The 23133-nt window shown below is 41.7% G+C and overlaps 2 protein-coding genes and 1 pseudogene across 2 annotated transcripts in view; all 3 read left to right on the forward strand.

Annotated features, from left to right (window-relative positions):
* LOC132996266 (L-amino-acid oxidase-like) overlaps positions 1 to 2173 on the forward strand; it is a 3431-nt gene extending 1258 nt beyond the window's left edge. The window contains exons 5-7 of the mRNA XM_061066610.1: positions 379 to 447; positions 868 to 1004; positions 1399 to 2173. Coding sequence (XP_060922593.1) covers positions 379 to 447; positions 868 to 1004; positions 1399 to 2173 — 981 coding nt within the window. The remainder of the gene's footprint in view (positions 1 to 378; positions 448 to 867; positions 1005 to 1398) is intronic.
* Positions 2174 to 7172: 4999 nt separating this feature from the next.
* Positions 7173 to 12034, forward strand: LOC132996117 (L-amino-acid oxidase-like). Its single transcript, XM_061066440.1, has 8 exons — positions 7173 to 7196; positions 7499 to 7543; positions 7778 to 7983; positions 8463 to 8575; positions 9302 to 9503; positions 9981 to 10049; positions 10489 to 10625; positions 11034 to 12034. The coding sequence occupies exons 2-8, from the start codon at positions 7513 to 7515 to the stop codon at positions 11806 to 11808; spliced, it is 1533 nt and encodes a 510-aa protein (XP_060922423.1). The 5' UTR covers positions 7173 to 7196; positions 7499 to 7512; the 3' UTR covers positions 11809 to 12034.
* Positions 12035 to 18449: 6415 nt separating this feature from the next.
* LOC132996267 (L-amino-acid oxidase-like) lies at positions 18450 to 21729 on the forward strand (annotated as a pseudogene).
* Positions 21730 to 23133: the final 1404 nt, after the last annotated feature.

Below are 23133 nucleotides of genomic sequence, written 5' to 3' on the forward strand. Positions count from 1 at the left end.
TATGTTTCGTAAGTACATGATGCAAACTCCTGTGAAATCTCCTACAGGACGCTATATTATGATTAATGCTTTTAAAGGTTGACATAATAAGGTCAGAATACTCCATATTTCAATTTGAGTCTTGCTTCTTCCAAGTTTGACCCCACTTTGTTTAAGGTAATTAGAAAATACACGCTGCCCATATTTGTTTTGGGACATTTGGGCCACATTTGCTATTTCAAATTAATTTAGACGTTGTTTATATACATAAACATTAAATTAAACATTTACAGTAATTATTTCAAGTAAACAGTTGAATATAAAAATAATTTTCTCTTCCTGTTTGATGGTTATGTGACTCAAATGTGTACCTGTTGTTGTCATTTATCTTTTTTGTAGGTGCATGACTATATAGCGATACATGGCTATCCTGAAGCTCTTAAGAAGTACGACCACTACAGTGTGAAGGTAAGTAACAATGTGATTTCATGTAAATGCACAAAGTTAGAAACACAACATTGTGGGAAATATGTTCCTTCAGCACAAATTGGTCTGACCAATGTGACAAAACAAATATTCAGGTGTTCAGTTTTTGAAATAGGGCGGACTAGCTGGGTAATACAACGAGCTGGAATGTGTCGACCAATCACAAAGAGGGTACAAGCTGCCTAGGCTTTATCAGGGGGGGGGAGGGGGGTCTTAAAGAGACAGGAGCTAAAACGTAGTGTTTGAGGCAGAGGGTGAAAAGAGGAGCTGCAGCATTGGACAATCTGAGGAAAGTTTTCTGAACATTAAAGCATCTAAACCTTTACAGTAATAACTCATTAAAATGAACCTGAATATAAACAGGGTTTGTCTCCTTTAAGATTAACGTTTCCTTTTTTACAGAGATATCTTAAAAAGGAAGGTGGTTTGAGCGCAGAAGCCGTGAGGATGATCGGAGACTTGCTCAACGAAGACAGCCTCATGCACATGGCTCTGACTGAGATGATGTACCTCAACAGCGACGTCAACGACACAACCAGGTGAGACTTACCAGCATTAGTATGTGTTTGAATTGCAACTCTGTGATGCAGGGTCTCCTAGAAAGGGGCAATTTATTTATTTATTCTGGTTTGTATTACGTAAGAAGTAAGTAAGAGGTTGGTGTGTGAGCAGTAATAGTGGATAACAGAGGTTAGAATCTTGCCTATGAACAGTGATACATTTATTAGGGCACTGAAAGCAGCTAACATCACCTCAACTCGTCCTTGTTATGTTTTTGTAAACAAGATATGTCAAGAACAACTTGAGGAAATGTCTTAGGCAACGACAGGATGCTCAGGCAGAATAAATAACAGTGTTGACTTCCCACACTTTCCGTATAATAATTTTGTAATTTTCATGCTCAAATGATAACATGTGTCTTTGCTTTTGAAGGTACGATGAAATAACAGGTGGGTTCGATCTTCTCCCCATCGCTTTACACAAAGAACTGAAGGCCCCTGCTCTTCTGAACTCCAAGGTGAAGCGTATCAGTCAGTCAGATACAGGTGTCGTCATATCGTACCATAAAGACAAACAATCCTTTCTGACCGACCTTGAGGCTGACTTCGTCCTGGTAACCACCACAGCCAAAGCAGCCCTGTTCATTGAATTTGAGCCACATCTCCCCATTAATAAGATGGAGGCCCTGAGGATGGTCCACTATGGCAGCTCCACAAAAATCATCCTCACCTTCTGTGAGAAGTTCTGGGAGAAGAACAAAATTAAAGGAGGGAAGAGCATCACCGACAGGCCCTCTCGTTTTATCTACTATCCCAGCCACAGTTTCACAAACAAGGACATCGGCGTCCTCCTGGCCTCCTACACCTGGGCTGAAGATTCGGTTCTCTTCCTTGGAGCCACTGACGAGGACCTGAAAGAGCTGGTTCTGGGAGATTTAGCTGCGATCCACGGCGACCACGTCCGGTGTCTCTGCACAGGGGTGGTTGTGAAGAAGTGGAGCTTGGATCCCTACAGCCTGGGCGCCTTCGCTCTCTTCACACCCTACCAACACCTGGAGTACGCTAAGGAGCTTGTTAAAAGTGAAGGCAGGATCTACTTTGCTGGTGAACACACCGGCTTCCCTCACGCCTGGATCGACACAGCTATGAAAACTGCAATCAGAGCTGCGATCCACATCAACAAGGCGCAGAACGATGTCTCCGTCTAAACAAGAGACGATCTCTGAGCCGTAACATCTGAATAAATCAGTATCATTGTACACCATGGTTTTAGGGAAATCTTTATAATTTGTAATCATTTATTTTTTACATTTATTCAATTGAATGCAGATGTTTGACATTTGAGCTTGAGATTAGTGCCTTGTTCTGTTTTCTATGCTTTTCATTAATTCTGGACACAATCGACGGTTGTCTACGGTTTTATTCTGGTACACAGGGCTACATACATGGAAAGATTTTACCTGTTCAAATTGTATCTTTCATATTCTATAAACATTATTAAAATGCAAAGAAAATGACGTATGTAATCTGATTGATTTGAGTGTGTCATTAAAGTCTATAATTGAATCCGAAGCCTGTGCACTTGAGTTACTGATTTTAGCGAAAACAACAATTAAGTAATAATCTGATCAGATGCATTTATTCTTTCACACTAAGACACATCGAACCTTCTGCTCTGGGCTCAGAGTTAGGGATTGTTGTACCATATCGTTCGACCTTAACCCAACCCTAACCCTAACCCCTGCATGTGACTGGGGTGTAAAGTTTTTAAGTGTTGTTGGGAAATGTCTTTGTGGAACCACATGGCCTCATTCTCGGCCTACATTTGTGGTCAAAACCTGAAACCACATGTGCTGGACCAAGCCTCCCAAACTCAGTCTCCCAGGGTGCAACATGTTTTCTTTGTCCTGGGACAGCCAAGGAACTCCGTCTCCCAGTTGGCAACAGGTTTATTTTGTTTCAGCAAATTCACGAATAGGTGTGAAAAGCCACGATGCTCAGCTCCTATTGGTCACTCTGGCCCATGAACTGTGAAGTCACCGGGCCTTTATAAGACCAAGATCTGCCCCAATTCTCTCTCTTTCCACAGACCCCTCCAAGGAGTGAGGCTGCCGGCCTTCCTTCCTGTATCGGCGAGTGGAGAAACCGGATTTCTCCAGCTCACCCCTTCTCTTCGCATCCAACGAGAGGAAAGCAAAGGTCTAGCTTCCAGCTCATCTTCTCAAGGAAACCGCCTCTCAAATCAAGCTCTACAAACTCCTAGCAGCGACTCGATGTCCTGAAGTTGAGGACTTCAAACCAGCATCTGACCTGCACAGCTCAACCGAACCGCCAAGACAGAACCGCAAATGCAGAACTTTACGACCAGCCCGGAGATGTCACAGAATAGCAAACGGAACTGCAACTCCCTTTCTAAGGACTGGTAACATACTGGGCTTAATAATTATACTAGACTAAGCAAGACTGTTTATTTGATTCTGTGTGGTGTTTATAAGTTTGATATGTGTTGTGTTATTGTGGTTACAAGTTAAATGAAAGTTAAATGTTAGATACGCTCTTCACAGGATCTCTCTGACCCTTTCAGTCTCTAATTAGCATTTACACAGACACGCATATCTCTACCTACTTATCTACGTCCTCTCTCCAGAAGAACAGGGGGGGGGGCATAGGTGATTTTTGCCAACCTCTACACTGTCAAGAATTCCATAACCTTCATTGTTCATTATATAATCTGTAATAGTAAACATTGATATTTCTAAGTGAACTAGATCTAAATGAGACTGATCTTAATCAATATATTGGCTATCTTTTCCCATCTTTTAAGGGTGGTGCCCCGAGAGAACTTTAACAAACTAAATTCATGATTTAATATTAATATTTTAAATATTAATGTTTTATATTTTGTTTTTATAACCAAATTAATTGGTTGCCTAAAGGCACACCATCTTATGGTATCACTCCTAACCATTATTGCACAACATAAGGGTGTGGGTGTTATTGTGTGATTCTGGAGGAAGGGGCAGCCTGCACTGATGAAGTGAGGAGCTTAACTAGCCAGACACACCATTGAATCGGGCTTAAAATTGAAAGCTAAGACGACTCAGGTAAAAAGTTTGCATCCATGCAAATATCAAATTTTGTCGTGTTCTTTTATCCGAAATATGAGACGAGCCGGTCTTGGTTTGGTTCCACAGGGGGATTAAACAATAAACCGGTTTGACACTAGAATACAACAAGAGTCATATTTCTGCCTCTCTCTTCCTGGTAGTCTCCATCATAGTATACGAGATGAAGTAATAATTAACTCATCTACAGGAAGAGTGGTACAATGGACGACAGGGTATGTGTCAGTGTGGGACTGTGTGTGTCTGTCTGTGTGTGTTTGTGTGATGCAGGAGGATTCAGAGCGAAGCCGCAGCCAGGGTCATTCTGCCAGACACAATCCTTGACCTGAAGAAACTGCCCTAGTTTCCCTGTGAGTAATCTCTCTTGACTGTCGTCTCCATTCAGATGAATGCTGAAATAAAACCACTGCTTTGTGTGTGTGTGTGTGTGTATGTGTGTGTGTGTGTGTGTGTCCGAATGCCCAGGTAAACAACTCCACAGCAGTGGAGGCTCAGACCTGAGTGAAAAGCTTCTGAAGGCCGATGCAAACCCTGCACACTCATTATATATACTCCATATAAACTGTATATTCAGGGTGTTATAGTGTTATGATTTAGTGCAACTTATATAATTAAATATAAGACACACTCTCTCGCTCACACACACTTTCACACACCAGCACACGTTTATACTTCTATCTAAATGAGGACATTCTGGACTTGTCAATGTTGCGATATGAAGAACAGATTTCAGTCAGTTTGCTGCACACAAACAACAGTTTTGTTACTTACAACACGTAACTTCACAGTCAGATTCATGGGAGTCAGAGTTGGCAGCTGAACTTTGCTGGGTGTGTATTTCTTGATTTGCATGGCATCACTCCAACCCACACACACTCTCACACACACAGCTGAGGCACCAGCCTGACGCCATTTCTCAGGGACATCGGCGGCGTCCCTGCGGACGCCATCCCCGCCACAAGACACGGCAAACACACAGAAAAACTACACTAAACGTACACAAACACTACAAAACAATGAGCATACAATAAACATACAGAAACCTGAATAAGTTTGAACGAGCTTTCCTTCACCTCCTCTGTCTTCACAACTACACCTCCACCAACAAAGAAGAAGAAGAAGAAGAAGAAGAAGAAGAAGAAGAAGAAGAAGAAGAAGAAGAAGAAGAAGAAGAAGAAGAAGAAGAAGAAGAAGAAGAGCAGCTGCAGTCTTCACCTTTGCGATATGTTTGAACCACGAGGACGTTCACTTGTACAAACAGACACATTCCACTACATTTGTACTTATACATTCCCGGCTGAATCTTTTGTGAGCTACGATTAATTATTGACTGTGCGATTACTTATTTTGTATCTGCTCTATCTTAAATAGAAACGTATACAGAGTAGTTTCCTGTTTCTTATCTCCCGTCTCAAACTGCGCCTACACAACCAGTCTGAAATGGCTCAGACAACAGCCTTAGTTCTCCTTAATAAAATGTTTGCATTTGACTGAGATCCCTGTGACTCTCTGTGTTCATCCTTTCTGCAGAAAGCTCCTAATAAAATACTCAGAGACAAATTTGGAAATGCAGCTTCTTGTGTTTTCAGATTTCCATCAGAGTACTCTAACTGGATCTGATGGGCCACAGAAGTTGAGCCAGCCTCTTAACATGTGTCCCCTGTTAGACCGTCCATCTATAACATCCTTGTTCACATGACCAGAGGGTTTGTAACCATGACCTTCAGGAAATTAAATCAACAGGTTTAACGTTTTTACGATTTCACAATGACACGGATCACATGAAAGTATCTGTTAATGTTCAACACTACTTCTATTTTCCTATGTGCAGTTTGTGTTTGATAAGGAATCACATGTGTGCCCTCAGGACATTGTGTCATTCTTTTGTCCAGTGACTGAGAAAAGATTTTGCAATTTTCACCTGAAAGTCGTTTATTTTCCTCAAACCATGTTGTCCAATCAGACAAGAGCACAGACTCTGCATAAAAGAGACATAATTCCTCCTCAGGTCAAAGACTCAGTTTGTTCAACAGGTAAGAAAGAGGAGTTTCTTTGCTGACTGCTAGGAAGTGTCCTCAGTTTCCAAAAATGTCTTCACTCCGTAAATTGTAGGCTCAAAGTGGTCCTCACAAAGATATCTGTAAAAGAGCACACAACCTACGAACTCTATAGTTTTTCTATCGGTTGTGTGACAGACGGTTTCACTGGAAAACTGATTTCATCTCTTATCTCACTATCGTACAATCTGCTCTTCCCTTGACTGCATTCTTCATGAGTGGAGATTTTTTCATGACCGGAGTGACAGGCACTTCAAACTACTTAGTCTGACTCATTAGATTAGACTTAGATGAAGTTAGACAAAGCGTCCACTTCTTTGATGCTGTCCAGGATTCACTTTGGTTTTAAACTACAGTCCTAAACAATAGAAGAAGAAGAAGAAGAAGCTGCAGTCTTCACCTCCATCGATATAATGTTTGAACTACAAGGACGTTCATTTGTACAAACAGACGCATTCCACTACATTTTGTACTTTTATATAACTGGCTGAATCTTTTGTGAGCTTCCGATTAATTATTGACTGTGCGATTACTTATTTTCTATTTGCTCTATCTTAAATGGTAACTTATATAGAGTAGTTTCCTGTTTCTTAGCCCCTGTCCCAAACTGCACCTACAGAACCAGTCTGAACTGGCTCACACAACAGCCTTAGTTCTACTTAATAAAATGTTTGCACTTCACCCTGTGTTCATCCTTTCTGCAGAAATCTCCTAATAAAATGCTCAAAGATAAATTTGGAAATGCAGCCTCTTGTGTTTTCAGATTTCCATCACAGTCCTCTAACTGGATCTGATGGACCACAGAAGTTGATCTGGTAATGATTAATATGGGAATGTTCAACACTACTTCTATTTCCTCAAAGTAGTTTGTTTTGGATAAGGTATCACATGTGTCATTCTTCTGTCCTGTTACTTAGATAAGATTTGTAATTTTCCCCCGAAAGTCGTTTATTTACCTCCTGTCATGTTGTCCAATCAGACGAGAGCACAGATTCTGTATAAAAGAGACACGAGTCCTCCTCAGGTCACAGACTCAGTTGGTTCAACAGGTGAGAAAGAGGAGTTTATTTACTGACTGTTACAGACTGTCTGTCTGTCTGTCTCTCTTTGTCTGTTACTCTATCTCTCTGTCTCTGTCTGTCTCTCTGTCTGTCTGTGTGTCTCTCTCTTTCTGTGTCTCTATCTCTCTGTCTGTCTGTCTGTGTGTCCTACGTCCTCTCTGTCTGTCTCTCTCTCTGTCTGTCTGTCTGTGTGTCGTAAGTCCTCTCTGTGTCTCTCTCTTTCTGGGTCTCTCTCTCTCTGTCTGTCTTTCAATCTATCATTGGGGTTAAATGTTTTTTTCCTCCTGCAGCCTTTCAGACCAAGATGGATCCACATGTGTCGAAAAGTGAACTCAGTGAGTATTTTGCATGAAGTCAATGTTTCTTTTATTTGGTTAAGTAAACTATTATTCATATTTATTTGAACATTTTCCGTGAGTAGACCAAACTTTTTACTGTCTCATAAAAGATAGGGAAATTTGAGAATGTTAAAGTTTATATTGAAAGAGGGTTTAAATCCTTTTTCTTGAGTTTTCTCTTCCAGTCAGTCTTTGTGTCCCCAGATGTTTTCAGTGTGCTGCTGTTCACAGGGAACCAGGGTCAGACTGCTGCTCTCAGCTTCAGGAAACATCTGGCTGATTGTCTGGAGGACGCAGACTATGAAAAGCTGTTGGAGACAGCAAAGAACGGCCTCCCACGCTCGCCGTCCTGCCTCCTGCCACGTCACGTTGTGATTGTTGGAGCTGGCATGGCTGGACTGACGGCAGCAAAGCTGCTGCAGGACGCAGGACACAAGGTACATTCAGCAGGTCCATTACCTGCTGAAATTAGTTTGTTGACCACTAGGGGCAGACATACACTAAAACATCCCTAACATACCTCCTGAATTAAGGTCTGCCACCTGCTGGTTCCGTGCTGTAACATGTTGGGTGTTTTGAATGATAAGTTAAGGAGGGAACCACTGGACCAACTCCTGTATCCGAGATATTTCAGCTTAATTTCTGTTCAGTGGGAGGAAGTGAAGAAGCTTCATCTATCTTTATTTATTATCTAGTTCTTGACGACATCACTTCTGTTTGAGTTTCTTTATGTTTCAGACCTGACTTCATTGATCACTTCTAATCTTACATTGATTACCTTTTTGTCGCGAAAAATCCAGAGTTTGGAGTCGTTTGTTCTTCTAACAATATATTTTTTGACAGAAAATACTCATTTATTATAAAATGAGGAATAAGATGCTTATGTCTAACCTGGTAATTTGCCCGTTTGAACAAGGTGACCATATTAGAAGCTAGTGGTCGTGTGGGAGGACGAGTGGAGACGTACAGGAATGAAAACGACGGCTGGTACGTTGACTTAGGACCAATGAGGATCCCATCTACTCATAGGTGAGTAGTATTTTTTTTTGTTGAGATTTTATTTCTTGCTATCTTCAGCTAGCTAATGTTCTTCCTTTCTTAGGTAACATGGTTGTGTGTACGTAGAAAAAAACAAAGTGTGTCAATGTGTTGAGCTCTGACTGAGTCGTCCGACTGAAACACAACTGAACGCTGCATATTACCCATGATCCTCTGATTCCTGAACCTGAAGAGCTTCTGCTGAATCAAATCCACCAAACTCTGTTTAGAATTCTCAATGTTTTAACAATTTCCCGCTGAATATTGGAGATAATCTCTGGTTTTTAATAATTTCAGAGTCTTTTAAACTGATCTCAATTCAGCTTCACTCTTCAGCTGCAGCTGGTTGTGACAGTTTGTGACTCTCAGTCAGTTCTTCTCTCAGGAGATGGAACCCACTCACCAGAGTCTCAGAGAACAGATGCTCAGGGAGAGAAGGAGGAAACTTTCTCCTTGTTCACACTCACACATCAGACTCGCTTCCATCAAATTGATGATTTAAGGTTAAAAATTAGCAAAGTGTTGCTTTAAAGAATCTCCAGAACTCTTGGACGGGTAAAGTTTTGGGACTGCACTGTTATTAGCTCTTGCTACTTTGCTCTAAGCTAAATATGATTTAGTGATGCATTGATAGCACGACATTCACATTCTCAGCTCAAATGTTTGCAAACCTCAGAATTTCTACAGACAGAAGCTCACAACCTTGTGTCTCAACAGAATCATCCGCTGGTACATGGAATATTTCGGACTCAAGCTAAATGAATTCATCATGAGTCAACCCAGAACCTTCTACCTGGTCAATGGGATAAAGAAACGGATGTCTGAAGTGATTGCACACCCTGACAAACTGGGGTATAAGCTTGAGGGTAACGAGAAAGGGAAGTCGGCCGACCAGCTGCTACAAAAAGCTTTGAAAAAGGTGTGGAAGCATCATGTGTTCTTTCATACACAGTAAATACCAAAGTATGAGATGAAAGATTGTCATACATATGTATTTATACATTTAGTCTTAATTGATGCATTCCTCTAAATCTCAACCATTTGGCGAGTTCCACCGGTGACTACGTTTACATAGACGACTATATTCCAATGGTTGACCTTATTCTGAGCAAAACATTTTATTTGATTATGATGTTTACATAAGTTGCTAATAGAATATTCAGGTACAGAGCATAGTCTCATCATGAAAAAACACGCTACCCATATTTGTTTTTGGACATTTGGGCCACATTTGCTAATTTAAATGTTTTTAGACGTTGTTTCTACGTAAACATTAATTAAACATTTATTGTATTTATTTCAAGAATACACTTGAATATAAAAAACAATTATCTTTCTGTTTGATAGTTATGTGACTTAAATGTGTACCTGTCGTTGTAATTGATCTTTTTTGTAGGTGAAACACTATATTGCGAAACATGGCTGTTCTAAATATCTTAAGAAGTACGACCACTACTCTGTGAAGGTAAATAACAATGTGATTTCATGTAAATGCACAAAGTTAGAAACACAACATTGTGTGGATTATGTTCCTTCAGTCTGACTAATGTAATAAAACAAGTATTCAGGTGTTCAGTTTTTGAAAAAGGGCGGACAAGCTGGGTAATTATGAGGCGAGAGCAGGAGCTGACATTTCCTACACGAGCTGGTATCGGTCGACCAATCACAAAGAGGGTACCAGCTGCCTGGGCTTTATCAGGAGGGGGGGGGGGTCTTAAAGAGACAGGAGCTAAAACCTAGTGTTTGAGACAGAGGCTGAAAAGAGGAGCTGCAGCAGTGGACAATCTGAGGAAAGTTTTATGAACATTAGAGCATGAAAACATTTGACAGTAATAATTCATTAAAATGAACCTGAATATAAACAGAATATGACTCCTTTAAGATTAAAGTTTCCTTTTTCACAGGAATATCTGAAAACGAAAGGTGGTTTGAGCGCAGAAGCCGTGAGGATGCTCGGAGACTTGCTCAACGAAGACAGCCTCATGCACATGGCTCTGACTGAGATGATGTACCTCAGCAGCGACGTCAACGACAACACCAAGTAAGACTCACCAACATTAGTATGTGTGTGAATTGCAACTCTGTGATGCAGGGTCTTGTACAAAGGGACAAGATCCAATAGACAACTTATTTATTTATACTGGTTTGTATTACGTGGGTAGAAGTAACAGAAGTTGGTGTGTGAGCAGTAATAGTGAATACAAGAGGTTATAATCTTGCCTATGAACAGTGATACATGTATTAGGCCACTGAAGGCAGCTAACATCACCTCAGCTCTTCCTTACCTGTTTTTGTGAACAAGATATGTCAAGAACCACTTGAGGAAATGTCTTAGGCAAAGACAGGATGCTCAGGCAGAATAAATAACAGTGTTGACTTCCCACACTCTCCGTGCAATAATTTAGTAATTTTCATGCTCAAATGAGAACATGTCTCTTTGCTTTTGAAGGTACGATGAAATAACAGGTGGTTTCGATCTTCTCCCCAATGCTATACACGAAACACTGGAGGTCCCTGCTCTCCTGAACTCCAATGTGAAGCGCATCAGTCGATCAGATACAGGTGTCGTCATATCGTACAAGAAAGACGAAGAATCCTATTTGACAAACCTTAAGGCTGACTTCGTCCTGGTAACCACCACAGCCAAAGCAGCCATGTTCATTGACTTTGAGCCACCTCTCCCCATTAAAAAGATGGAGGCCCTGAGGGCGGTCCACTATGGCAGCGCCACAAAAATCATCCTTACCTTCTGTGAGAAGTTCTGGGAGAGAGACGGCATCGAAGGAGGTAAGAGCGTCACCGACAGGCCCTCTCGTTTTATCTACTATCCCAACCACAGTTTCACAAATGAAAACATCGGCGTCCTCCTGGCCTCCTACACCTGGGCTGACGAATCGCTTTTCTTCCTGGGAGCGACTGACGAAGACCTGAAAGAGCTGGTTCTGGGAGATTTAGCTGCGATCCACGGCGAGTACGTCCGGTGTCTCTGCACAGGGGTGGTGGTGAAGAAGTGGAGCTTGGATCCCTACAGCCTGGGCGCCTTCGCTCTCTTCACACCCTACCAACACCTGGAGTACGCTAAGGAGCTCTTTAAAAGTGAAGGCAGGCTTCACTTTGCTGGTGAACACACCGGCTTCCCTCACGCCTGGATCGACACAGCTATGAAAACTGCAATCAGAGCTGCGACCAACATCAACAAGGCGCTGCTCCATGTCTCCACCTAAACAAGAGACAATCTCTGAGCCGTAACATCTGAATAAATCACTATCATTGTACTCCAGGGTTTTAGGGAAATCTTTGTAATTTGTAATCACTTAATTTTTACATTAAGATTGAAATAAGTGCCTTGTTCTGTATTCAATGCTTTTTATTAATTTTGGACACAATTGATGTTGTCTAAGGTTTTATTCTGGTACACGGGGCTACATACATGGAAAAGTTTTACCTGTTCAAATTGTATCTTTCATATTCTATAAACACTGTTAAAATGCAAAGAAAATGACAAATGTAATCTGATTGATTTGAGTGTGTCATTAAAGTCTATAATTGAATCCAAAGCCTGTGCACTTGAGTTACTGATTTTAGCGAAAACAACAATTAAGTAATAATCTGATCAGATGCATTTATTCTTTCACACTAAGACACATCGAACCTTCTGCTCTGGGCTCAGAGTTAGGGATTGTTGTACCATATCGTTTGACCTTAACCCAACCCTAACCCTAACCCATGCATGTGACTGGGTTGTAAAGTTTCTAAGTGTTGTTGGGAAATGTCTTTTGTGAAACCACATGGCCTCCTTCTCGGCCTACATGTGTGCTCAAAACCTGAAACCACTGTGCTGGACCAAGCCTCCCGAACTCAGTCTCCCAGGGTGCAACAGGTTTATTTTGTTTCAGCAAATTCACGCATAGGTGTGAAAAGCCACGATGCTCACCTCCTATTGGTCACTCTGGCCCAAGACCTGTGAGGTCACCGCCCCTTTATAAGACCAAGATCTGCCCCAATTCTCTCTCTTTCCACCGACCCCTCCAAGGAGCGAGGCTGCCGGCCTTTCTTCCTGTATTGGCATGTGGAGAAACCGGATTTCTCCAGCTCAACTCCTCTCTTCTCACCCCAACAACCGGAGGTCAGAGATGCAGTTTCCAACTCATCTCTTCAAGGAAACCTCCACGCATCTCAAGCTTTTTCCAAACTCCTCGCAGCGACTCAATGTCCTGTAAGAACTAAGATTCAATAAGCAACTGAACTGCACAGCTCAACAGCACCGCGAGGACTTCAACCTTCCGACCAAACCGGAGACGTCACAGGACTGCAACTGCACAGCAACTTTCTCCCTTTCTAAGGACTGGAAACATACTGGGCTTAATACTAAGCAAGACTGCTCATTGGATTCTGTGTGGTGTTTATAAGTTTGATATATGTTGTGGTAGTGTGTTTACAAGTTAAATGAAAGTTAAATGTTAGATACGCTCTTCAAAAGATCTCTGACCCTTTCAGTCTCTAATAAGCATTTACAAAGACATGCATATCTTTACCTACTTATCTACGTCCCCTTTCCAGAAGAACGGGGGGGGGGGGGGGAGCTACCATCTTAGGAGCCCACAGGAAGGTGTTACTCTCTTTGTTAACCACCATTTTGAGAGCACCTTATTCACACTCACATACACACATTTGTTTTAGTTCGTACTCTACTCTGTTAGTAATTTGTGCTTTATACTTTATTATATTCATAATAAATGTTTTTCTTTCACAAATGTTCTTTCATTAATGTTGCATAAGTGAATTTTGCCAACATCTACACTGTCAAGAATTCCATAACCTTCAATGTTAATTATATAATCTGTATTAGTAAATATTGAGATTTCTAAGTGAACTAGATCTAAATAAGACCGATCTTAATCAATAAATTGGCTATCTTTTCCCTTCCTTTGAAGGGTGGTGCCCCAAGAGAACTTTAACTAAAGTTATGATTTAATATTAATATTTTAAATATTGATTTTTTATATTTTGTTTTATTATTGATTTATTGATTGCCTAAAGGCACACCATCTTATGGTATCACTCCTAACCATTATTGCACAGCATAAGTTAGTTAGGGTGTGATTCTGGAGGAAGGGGCAGCCTGCACTGATGAAGTGAGGAGCTTAACTAGCCAGACACTCCGTTGAATCGGGCCTAAACTTGAAAGATAAGACGACTCAGGTAAAAAGTTTGCATCCATGCAAATATCTAATTTTGTTGTGTTCTTTTATCCCAAATAGGAGAAGAGCCGGTCTCGGTTTGGTTCCACAGGGGGATTGTTGTGCAATAGGAGTAGACTTGACGCTGGCTAATTATTAATAATCATGAAATATGATTATTAAAATAATAAAAGATTATTTATTAAAAATAATTTAAAAAATGATTAGGCCATAACTTTTCGTAGAGGGGCACCACCCTGGTTTCCAGGGACCAACGAGTCAAACTATAATTATCAGTCTCATAATGATAAATGTCAAATTAATAATGTCAATATTTTAATATTAACGATTACTTAATAAACAGTGAAGGCTTCTAAGTTCGAGCACAGGCAATCATAATCCAGCTGTATTCTCACACATATGCACAAATAATCACAGACTACAGATACTTTAATTACAAAAGCATTTATTAAAAAGGGGAAATAAAGTTATAATGTTATTCAATGATTCATCATTTTAACAAGCTCCGATATTTCAAAGATAAACACAGCAGCAGCACTTATCACAATTCAGAAAATACATGTAACCTGCGGTCTACCTATGTATGTCTGTCTCGGTGTGGGTGTGTCTGTGTCAAAGTGTCTCTCTGTGTGTGTGTGTCTATGTGTGTGTATGTAAAATAAGGTTAGTGTTATTTAATGATTCATCATCTTAACAAACTCCCATATTTCAAAGATCATAACAGCAGCAGCATTTATCACAATTTAGAAAACACATGTATTCATCTATGTGTATCTGTGTGTGTGTGCATCTGTCTGTGTCTATCAAAGTGTGTGTGTGTGTGTGTGAGAGAGAGAGAGAGAGAAAGAAGGGGGCGTGGCGATGACGCAGTCACGTAGTGACGTCACATCTAAGATGGAGGCCGACAATGTTAGGCTTAAAACTACAAAACAAAATGACGGGTTCGTTATGAATTTAGAGCCAGAATTGAGGGCGGGTCTAGAGATGAATAACCTCCAATGGCCGCCGGACCACGTGTGAGACACAAAGGAGGAGGCTTCAAAATGGCGGCCAGATGCGTTCAGGCCCTTTAAATATAGATTTAACTATGTTACATGAAATGTATTCTAAATACAGATCGGAACGGATGTATAGGTCGGTTCAGAAGGAGAGAGAGAGAGAGAGAAACATGCGAGGAGAGAACGAACTCTTAAAAATACGCCTGAGATGAGTTAACAGTGATTCACCCCTCAGCCCTCAAGCGAACGTTGTGGGCTGAGGTTCTGATTGGTGAAATCACTGCAGACTCACACAGACGTTAACAGTGCGGGCGGAGGCGCTTCTCGCGGCCCTATTCACTGTAACACAAAATATTGCCATCAAACCAGAAACCGGAAGTAGCGGCTCGGAGTAGCCAGCTAAAACAATGGAACACGGAGGTTCCACCAACAAAAATACACTCAAGTATTAAAACAAACGCTACGTATTAAAACTAACATCTGCCCAGACAACATAAGCCTCTCTTACTGTAACCATGGTTTCATGGGGTGCATGCGCGTTGGCGCGAATATCCCGGAAGTTCAGTGAATAGCTTGAAGTCTCTCAGGCGGGCTCCCGTGAGCACCGCAGCTGGGCCGGAGCGGATCCGTCGTGCTCCGTGGCGAGATGAGGCTTCGTCTTCTTCGGTAGCAGCGGAGATCGTGCTGCCTCACAGGAACGTGCGGCTGCTTGTAGCCGTTGTAGATCGTGTGGAGAAAGAATAAAAGTAAAGTCCGTGTCTCACTCGTCTCGCGAGTGAAATTCCTGTTTGGTCTTTTCAAGTTAAAACAGCGAAAAGTCTTTTCAAAATAAAACTTCGACTGAGATAAAAGAAGAAATCAAATCAAATAAATTGAATTAAACAAACGTCTAATCGCCTCCATTAGATTGCTGGGTTAATTAGGAAGACCCCCGGGGGGGGGGGGGTCTAGTACAACGTCAGCATCGGAGTAAAGAGAGAATGATTTCTGTGAGGTCAGAACTTTTATACCACCTGAAAGGTACCGGCCCCCTGGAGGAGGGGTCAGGGGTCAGTGTGGCCCTCCAGCCAATTGAGTTGTCAGGATTTGGCCACCAGGGGCGGGCTTACAGTGGGGGACCCAGGAAGTGATTTTCTCTCACATGGAGATAAGATCTCCATGCTGGAATTTCATGGGAGGGGTCTCCCTAGGTTAGTCTCAAGTTTTACGAGCCTTGTTGAAAACTCAGATAACTGGGGCCTCTTCCCAAACAGGATTAAACAATAAACCGGTTTGACACTGGAATACAACAAGAGTCATATTTCTGCCTCTCTCTTCCTGGTAGCCTCCCTCATAGTATACGAGATGAAGTAATAATCACTCATCTACAGGAGGAGTGGTACAATGGACAAAAGGGTATATGTCAGTGTGGGACTGTGTGTGTCTGTCTGTGTGTGTTTGTGTGATGCAGGAGGATTCAGAGCGAAGCCGCAGCCAGGGTCATTCTGCCAGACACAATCCTTGACCTGAAGAAACTGCCCTAGTTTCCCTGTGAGTAATCTCTCTCGACTGTCGTCTCCATTCAGATGAATGCTGAAATAAAACCACTGCTTTGTGTGTGTGTGTGTGTGTGTGTGTGTGTGTGTGTGTGTGTGTGTGTGTGTGTGTGTGTGTGTGTGTGAGTGTGTGTGTCCGAATGCCCAGGTAAACGACACCACAGCAGTGGTGGCTCAGACCTGAGTGAAAAGCTTCTGAAGGGCGATGCAAACCCTGCACACTCATTATGTATACTCCATATAAACTGTATATTCAGGGAACTATAGTGTTATGATTTAGTGCAACTTATATAATGAAATATAAGACACACTCTCTCTCGCCCACTCACACACGTTTATACTTCTATCTTAATAAGAACACTCATTGGCATAATACATTCCCTAACCCCTCACCCTAATTCTAACCCTTAAACCAAGTCTTAATCCCCAAACAGTCACACTCCGTAAATTGTAGGCTACGTTAGATGAAGCGTCCACTTCTTTGATGCTGTCCAGGATGCACTCTGGCTTTGAGCTACAGCCCTAAACAATAGAAGAAGAAGAAGAAGCTGTAGTCTTTACCTCCATCGATATAATGTTTGAACCACGAGGACGTTCACTTGCACTAACGGACACATTCCCCCAACACTGTCAGTCGAAGAAAACTACATTTTGTAGTTGAAAAGTAACTTTTATATTCCTGGCTGAATCTTTTATGATCTTCCGATTACTTATTTTCTTTCTGCTCTATCTTAAATGGAAACGTTTACAGAGAAGTTTCCTGCTCTGTCATGGTCTAAGGTCCGTTGAAACACCAGAACTTTCCATATGGGGTGTGTAGTTGGAGGCTGAACTGTGTAAAAACATAGATTCTGTCAGTCGGAAAAATCAAGATTTACATGAGTCGTGTTTCACCACGTAAAGTTCCTCATCAACACAAAGCAGCTCATAATAATCTGTCAGTGTTTATGAAGCTGTGCAAATTTACTGCAAAGCTCAGGTCCTCAGACAAATACAAATAAAGAACTATCATACTAACAAGTATTAAGTCCATTTTGATTTTTTTTTTCACATTTTGAGAATTGTCAGAAAAGTACGAGATTGAAGTCGTTAAATTGAAGAGAAATAAAACTGACATTTTCTCCTTCACAAAAGGACCGAGCTGTTTTCTTGCACAATCAAAATACTGTGGCGCTAACGTGCTAACAGACGCTACATTTCCTTATTTTGAATCTTCTACTGAAGAATTTATTCACTTTTCTTTGACTTTATTCATCAATTACACAAAATGATTCTTAAGAGTTCTACTTAGTTTGGACGTTTTATTTTATTCACAACATTTCGTCTTCATTCTCGACTTGACAACGTTGCGATGAGAGGAACAGAGTTCAGTCAGTTTGCTGCACACAAACAACAGTGTTGTTACTTCACCTGCAAAACGTAACTTCACATTCGGATTTATGGGGTCAGAGTCGGGAGCTGAACTTTGCTAGGCGTGTATTTGTTGATATTAATATGCGTGGCATCACTCCAACGCTCACATATGCAATCTCTGACGAAATCAACAGGTTTAAGGTTCTGACTATTTTACAATGACACGGATCACATGAAAGTATCTGGGGATGTCCAACACTACTTCTATTTCCTCAAAGCAGATTGTGTTTGGTAAGGTATCACATGTCTTCCCGTCATGGCTTTGTGTCCTTTTGTCCTGTTACTGAGAAAAGATTTGTAATTGTCCCCTGAAAGTCATTTATTTCCCTCCTGTCATGTTGTCCAATCAGACGAGAGCACCGATTCTGTCTAAAAGAGACATGAGTCCTCCTCAGGTCACAGACTCAGTTTGTGCAACAGGTGAGAAAGAGGAGTTTCTCTACTGACTGCTACTAATGAGTGAAAGGTACTTAACATCTTTAACTTGTCTGGCTGTGTGTCCTACGTCCTCTCTGTCTGTCTGTCTCTCTCTATCTCTGTCTCTCTCTCTCTCTCTCTGTCTGTTTCTGTGTCCTACGTCCTCTCTGTCTGTCTGTCTGTCTGTCTGTCTGTTTGTCTGTCTGTTTGTCTGTCTCTCTCTCTCTCTCTGTCTTTCAATCAATCAATCAATCAGTCATTGGGATTAAATGTTTTTTCCTCCTGCAGCTTTCAGACCAAGATGGGTACACGTGTGTCGAAGCGTGAACTCGGTGAGTATTTTGCATGAAGTCAATATTTCTTTTATGCGGATAAATATAAATTATTATTCATATCTATTTGAATGTTTTCGTAAATCGACCATACTTTTTACTTTCTCATAAAACAGAAGGAAATGTGAAGCCGTCTGCGGTTAAGTCCGGTAAAGTTTATATTGAAAGAGGGTTTAAATCCTTTTTCTTGAGTTTTCTCTTCCACTCAGTCTTTGTGTCTCCAGCTGTTTTCAGTGTGCTGCTGTTCACAGGGAACCAGAGTCAGACTGCTGCTCTCAGCTTCAGGGAACATCTGGCCAATAGTCTGGAGGGCGCAGACTATGAAACGCTGCTGGAGACAGCAAAGACCGGCCTCCCGCGCTCGCTTTCCTCTCTCCCGCCACGTCATGTTGTGATTGTTGGAGCTGGCATGGCTGGACTGACGGCGGCAAAGCTGCTGCAGGACGCAGGACACAAGGTACGTGCAGCAGGTCCATCACTTGAACCTGCTGAAATAATTTTGTTGACCACTAGGGGCAGACATACTCTGAAACAATCCTGAACATACCATCTGAATCAAGGTCTGCCACCTGCTGGTCCCGTGTTGTAATATGTTGGGTGTTTTGTATGATAAGTTAATGAGGGAACCACTGGACCAACTCCTGTATATGAGATATTTCAGCTTAATTCCTGTTCAGTGGGAGGAAGTGAGGAAGCTTCATCTATCTTTATTTATTATCTCGTTCTTGACGACATCACTTCTGTTTGAGTTTCTTTATGTTTTAGACCTGACTTCATTGATCATTTCTAATCTTTTTTAACAATATATTTTCTTGACAGAAAATACCCATTTATTATAAATTGAGGAATAAGATGCTTATGTCTAACCTGGTAATTTGCCCGTTTGAACAAGGTGACCATATTAGAAGCTAGTGGTCGTGTGGGAGGACGAGTGGAGACGTACAGGAATGAAAACAACAGCTGGTACGTTGAATTGGGAGCAATGAGGATCCCATCGACTCATGAGTGAGTAGAAATTGTTTTTTGTTGAGATTTTATTTCGTGGTATCTTTAGCTAGCTAATGTTCTTTCTTAGGTAACATGGGTGTGTGCACGTAGAAAAATTTGAGAACAGACCTTGTGTCTCAACAGAATCCTCCGCTGGTACGTGAAATCACTCGGGCTCGAGCTAAATGAATTCATCATGACTCAACCCAAAACCTTCTACCTGGTCAATGGGATAAAGAAACGGACGTTTGAAATGAAAGCAGACCCTGACATCCTGGGCTATAACCTGGAGGATAACGAGAAAGGGAAGTCGGCCAACGAGCTGCTAGAACAAGCTTTGAAGAAGGTGTGGAAGCATCATGTGTTCTTACATACGTATTTATACATTTAGTCATGTATTCCTCTAAATCTCAACCATTTGGAGAGTTCCACCGGTGACTACGTTTAAATAGACGACTATATTCTGATGGTTGACCTTATTCTGAGATACCTGTCGTTGTAATTGATCTTTTTTGTAGGTGAATGACCAAGCGGCGATACATGGCTATCCTGAAGCTTTTAAGAAGTACGACCACTACACTGTGAAGGTAAAGCACAATTTGATTTCATGTAAATGCAAACATTAGGAAACACAACATTCTGTGAATTAAGTTCCTTCAGTCTGACAAATGTGACAAAACAAATATTCAGTTGTTCAGTTTTTTGACAAGGGGCGGACTAGCTGGTTAATCATAAGGCGAGAGCAGGAGCTGACATTTTCTACACGAGCTGGTATCGGTCGACCAATCACAAAGGGGCTACCAGCTGCCTGGGCTTCATCAGGAGGGGGGGGGGTCTTAAAGAGACAGGAGCTAAAACCTAATGTTTGAGACAGAGGCTTGAAAGAGGAGCTGCAGCAGTGGACAGTCTGAGGAATGTTTTCTGAACATTAGAGCATGAAAACATTTTACAGGAATGAACAACCTGAATATAAACAGAATTTGTCTCATTAACGTTTCCTTTTTCACAGGAATATCTGAAAACGGAAGGTGGTTTGAGCGCAGAAGCCGTGAGGATGATCGGAGACTTGCTCAACGAAGAAAGCATCATGGACATGGTTCTGACTGAGATGATGAGCAGCGACGTCGACGACACAACCACGTGAGACTTACCAACATTAGTATGTGTTTGAATTGCAACTCTCTGATGCAGGGTCTCGTAGAAAGGGGCAAGATCCAATAGACAACTGATTTATTTGTACTTGTTTGTATTAAGTAGAAAGTAACAGAAGTTGGTGTGTGAGCAGTAATAGTGAATAACAAAGGTTAGAATCTTGCCTATGCACAGTGATACATTTATTAGGCCACTGAAAGCAGCTAACATCGCCTCAACTCGTCCTTGTTATGTTTTTGTGAACAAGATATGTCAAGAACAACTTGAGGAAATGTCATTTCATGCTCAAATGATAACATGTCTCTTTGCTTTTGAAGGTACGATGAAATAACAGGTGGGTTGGATCTTCTCCCCAACGCTTTACACAAAACACTGGAGGCCCCTGCTCTCCTGAACTGCAAGGTGAAGCGTATCAGTCAGTCAGATACAGGTGTCGTCATATCGTACAAGAAAGACAAACAATCCTTTCTGACCGACCTTGAGGCTGACGTCGTCCTGGTAACCACCACAGCCAAAGCAGCCCTGTTCATTGACTTTGAGCCACCTCTCCCTCTTAATAAGATAGAGGCCCTGAGGGCGGTCCACTATGGAAGCTCCACAAAAATCATCCTCACCTTCAGTGAGAAGTTCTGGGAGAGAGACGGCATCAAAGGAGGAAAGAGCATCACCGACAGGCCCTCTCGTTTTATCTACTATCCCAACCACAGTTTCAAAAATGAAAAGATCGGCGTCCTCCTGGCCTCCTACACCTGGGCTGAAGATTCGGTTCTCTTCCTGGGAGCGAGTGACGAGGACCTGAAAGAGCTGGTTCTGAGAGATTTAGCTGCGATCCACGGCGAGCACGTCCGTTCTCTCTGCACAGGGGTGGTGGTGAAGAAGTGGAGCTTGGATCCCTACAGCCTGGGCGCCTTCGCTCTCTTCACACCCTACCAACACCTGGAGCACGCTAAGGAGCTCTTTAAAAGTGAAGGCAGGATGCACTTTGCTGGTGAACACACCGGCTTCCCTCACGCCTGCATCGACACAGCTATGAAAACTGCAATCAGAGCTGCGACCAACATCAACAAGGCGCTGAATGATGTCTCCTTCTAAACAAGAGACGATCTATGAGCCGTTATATCTGAATAAATCAGAGTCATGGTTTTAGGGAAATCATTATAATGTGTAATCACTTAATTTTTAAATGTATTCATTTGAATGCAGATGTTTGACATTTGAGCTTGAAATTAGTGCCTTGTTCTGTTTTCTGTGCTTTTCATTAATTCTGGACACAATCGATGGTTGTCTACGGTTTTATTCTGGTACACAGGGCTACATACACGGAAAGATTTTACCTGTTCAAATTGTATCTTTCATATTCTATAAACACGATTAAAATGCAAAGAAAATGACGTATGTAATCTGATTGATTTGAGTGTGTCATTAAAGTCTATAATTGAATCCGAAGCCTGTGCACTTGAATTACTGATTTTAGCGAAAACAACAATTAAGTAATAATCTGATCAGATGCATTTATTCTTTAACACTAAGACACATCGAACCTTCTGCTCTGGGCTCAGAGTTAGGGATTGTTGTACCATATCGTTCAACCTTAACCCAACCCTAACCCTAACCCATGCATGTGACTGGGGTGTAAAGTTTCTAAGTGTTGTTGGGAAATGTCTTTGTGGCACCACATGGCCTCCTTCTCGGCCTACATGTGTGGTCGAAACCTGAAACCACATGGCCACATGTGCTGGACCAAGCCTCCCAAACTCAGTCTCCCAGGGTGCAACATGTTTTCTTTGTCCTGGGACAGCCAAGGAACTCCGTCTCCTAGTTGGCAACAGCTTTATTTTGTTTCAGCAAATTCACGCATAGGTGTGAAAAGCCACGATGCTCACCTCCTATTGGTCACTCTGGCCCACTTACCCCTCCAAAGAGCGAGGCTGCCGGCCTTTCTTCCTGTATCGGCGAGCTGGAGAAACCGTATTTCTCCAGCTCAACCCTTCTCTTCGCATCCAACGAGAGGAACGCAAAGGTCTAGCTTCCAGCTCACCTTCTCAAGGAAACCTCCTCTCAGCTCTACAAACTCCTAGCAGCGACTCGATGTCCTGCAGGTAAGGACTTCTCTGACCCTTTCAGTCTCTAATTAGCATTTACACAGATACGCATATCTCTACCCACTTATCTACGTCGCCTCTCCAGAAGAACAGGGGGGGGTGCATAGGTGAATTTTGCCAACCTCTACACTGTCAAGATTTCCATAACCTTCATTGTTCATTATATAATCTGTAATAGTAAACATTGAGATTTCTTAGTGAACTAGATCTAAATGAGACTGATCTTAATCAATAAATTGGCTATCTTTTCCCTTTCTTTGAAGTGTGGTGCCACGTGTTGTGCAATAATGGTTAGGAGTTACACCATAAGCTGGTGTGCCTTTAGGCTTTCAATAAATTTGGTTATCAAAATAAAATATAAAACATTAATATTTAAAATATTAAATCATAACTTTAGTTTGTTTAAGTTCTC

This window comes from Limanda limanda, chromosome 22 (genome assembly GCF_963576545.1).
Source record: "Limanda limanda chromosome 22, fLimLim1.1, whole genome shotgun sequence".
Taxonomy (NCBI): Eukaryota; Metazoa; Chordata; class Actinopteri; order Pleuronectiformes; family Pleuronectidae; genus Limanda; species Limanda limanda.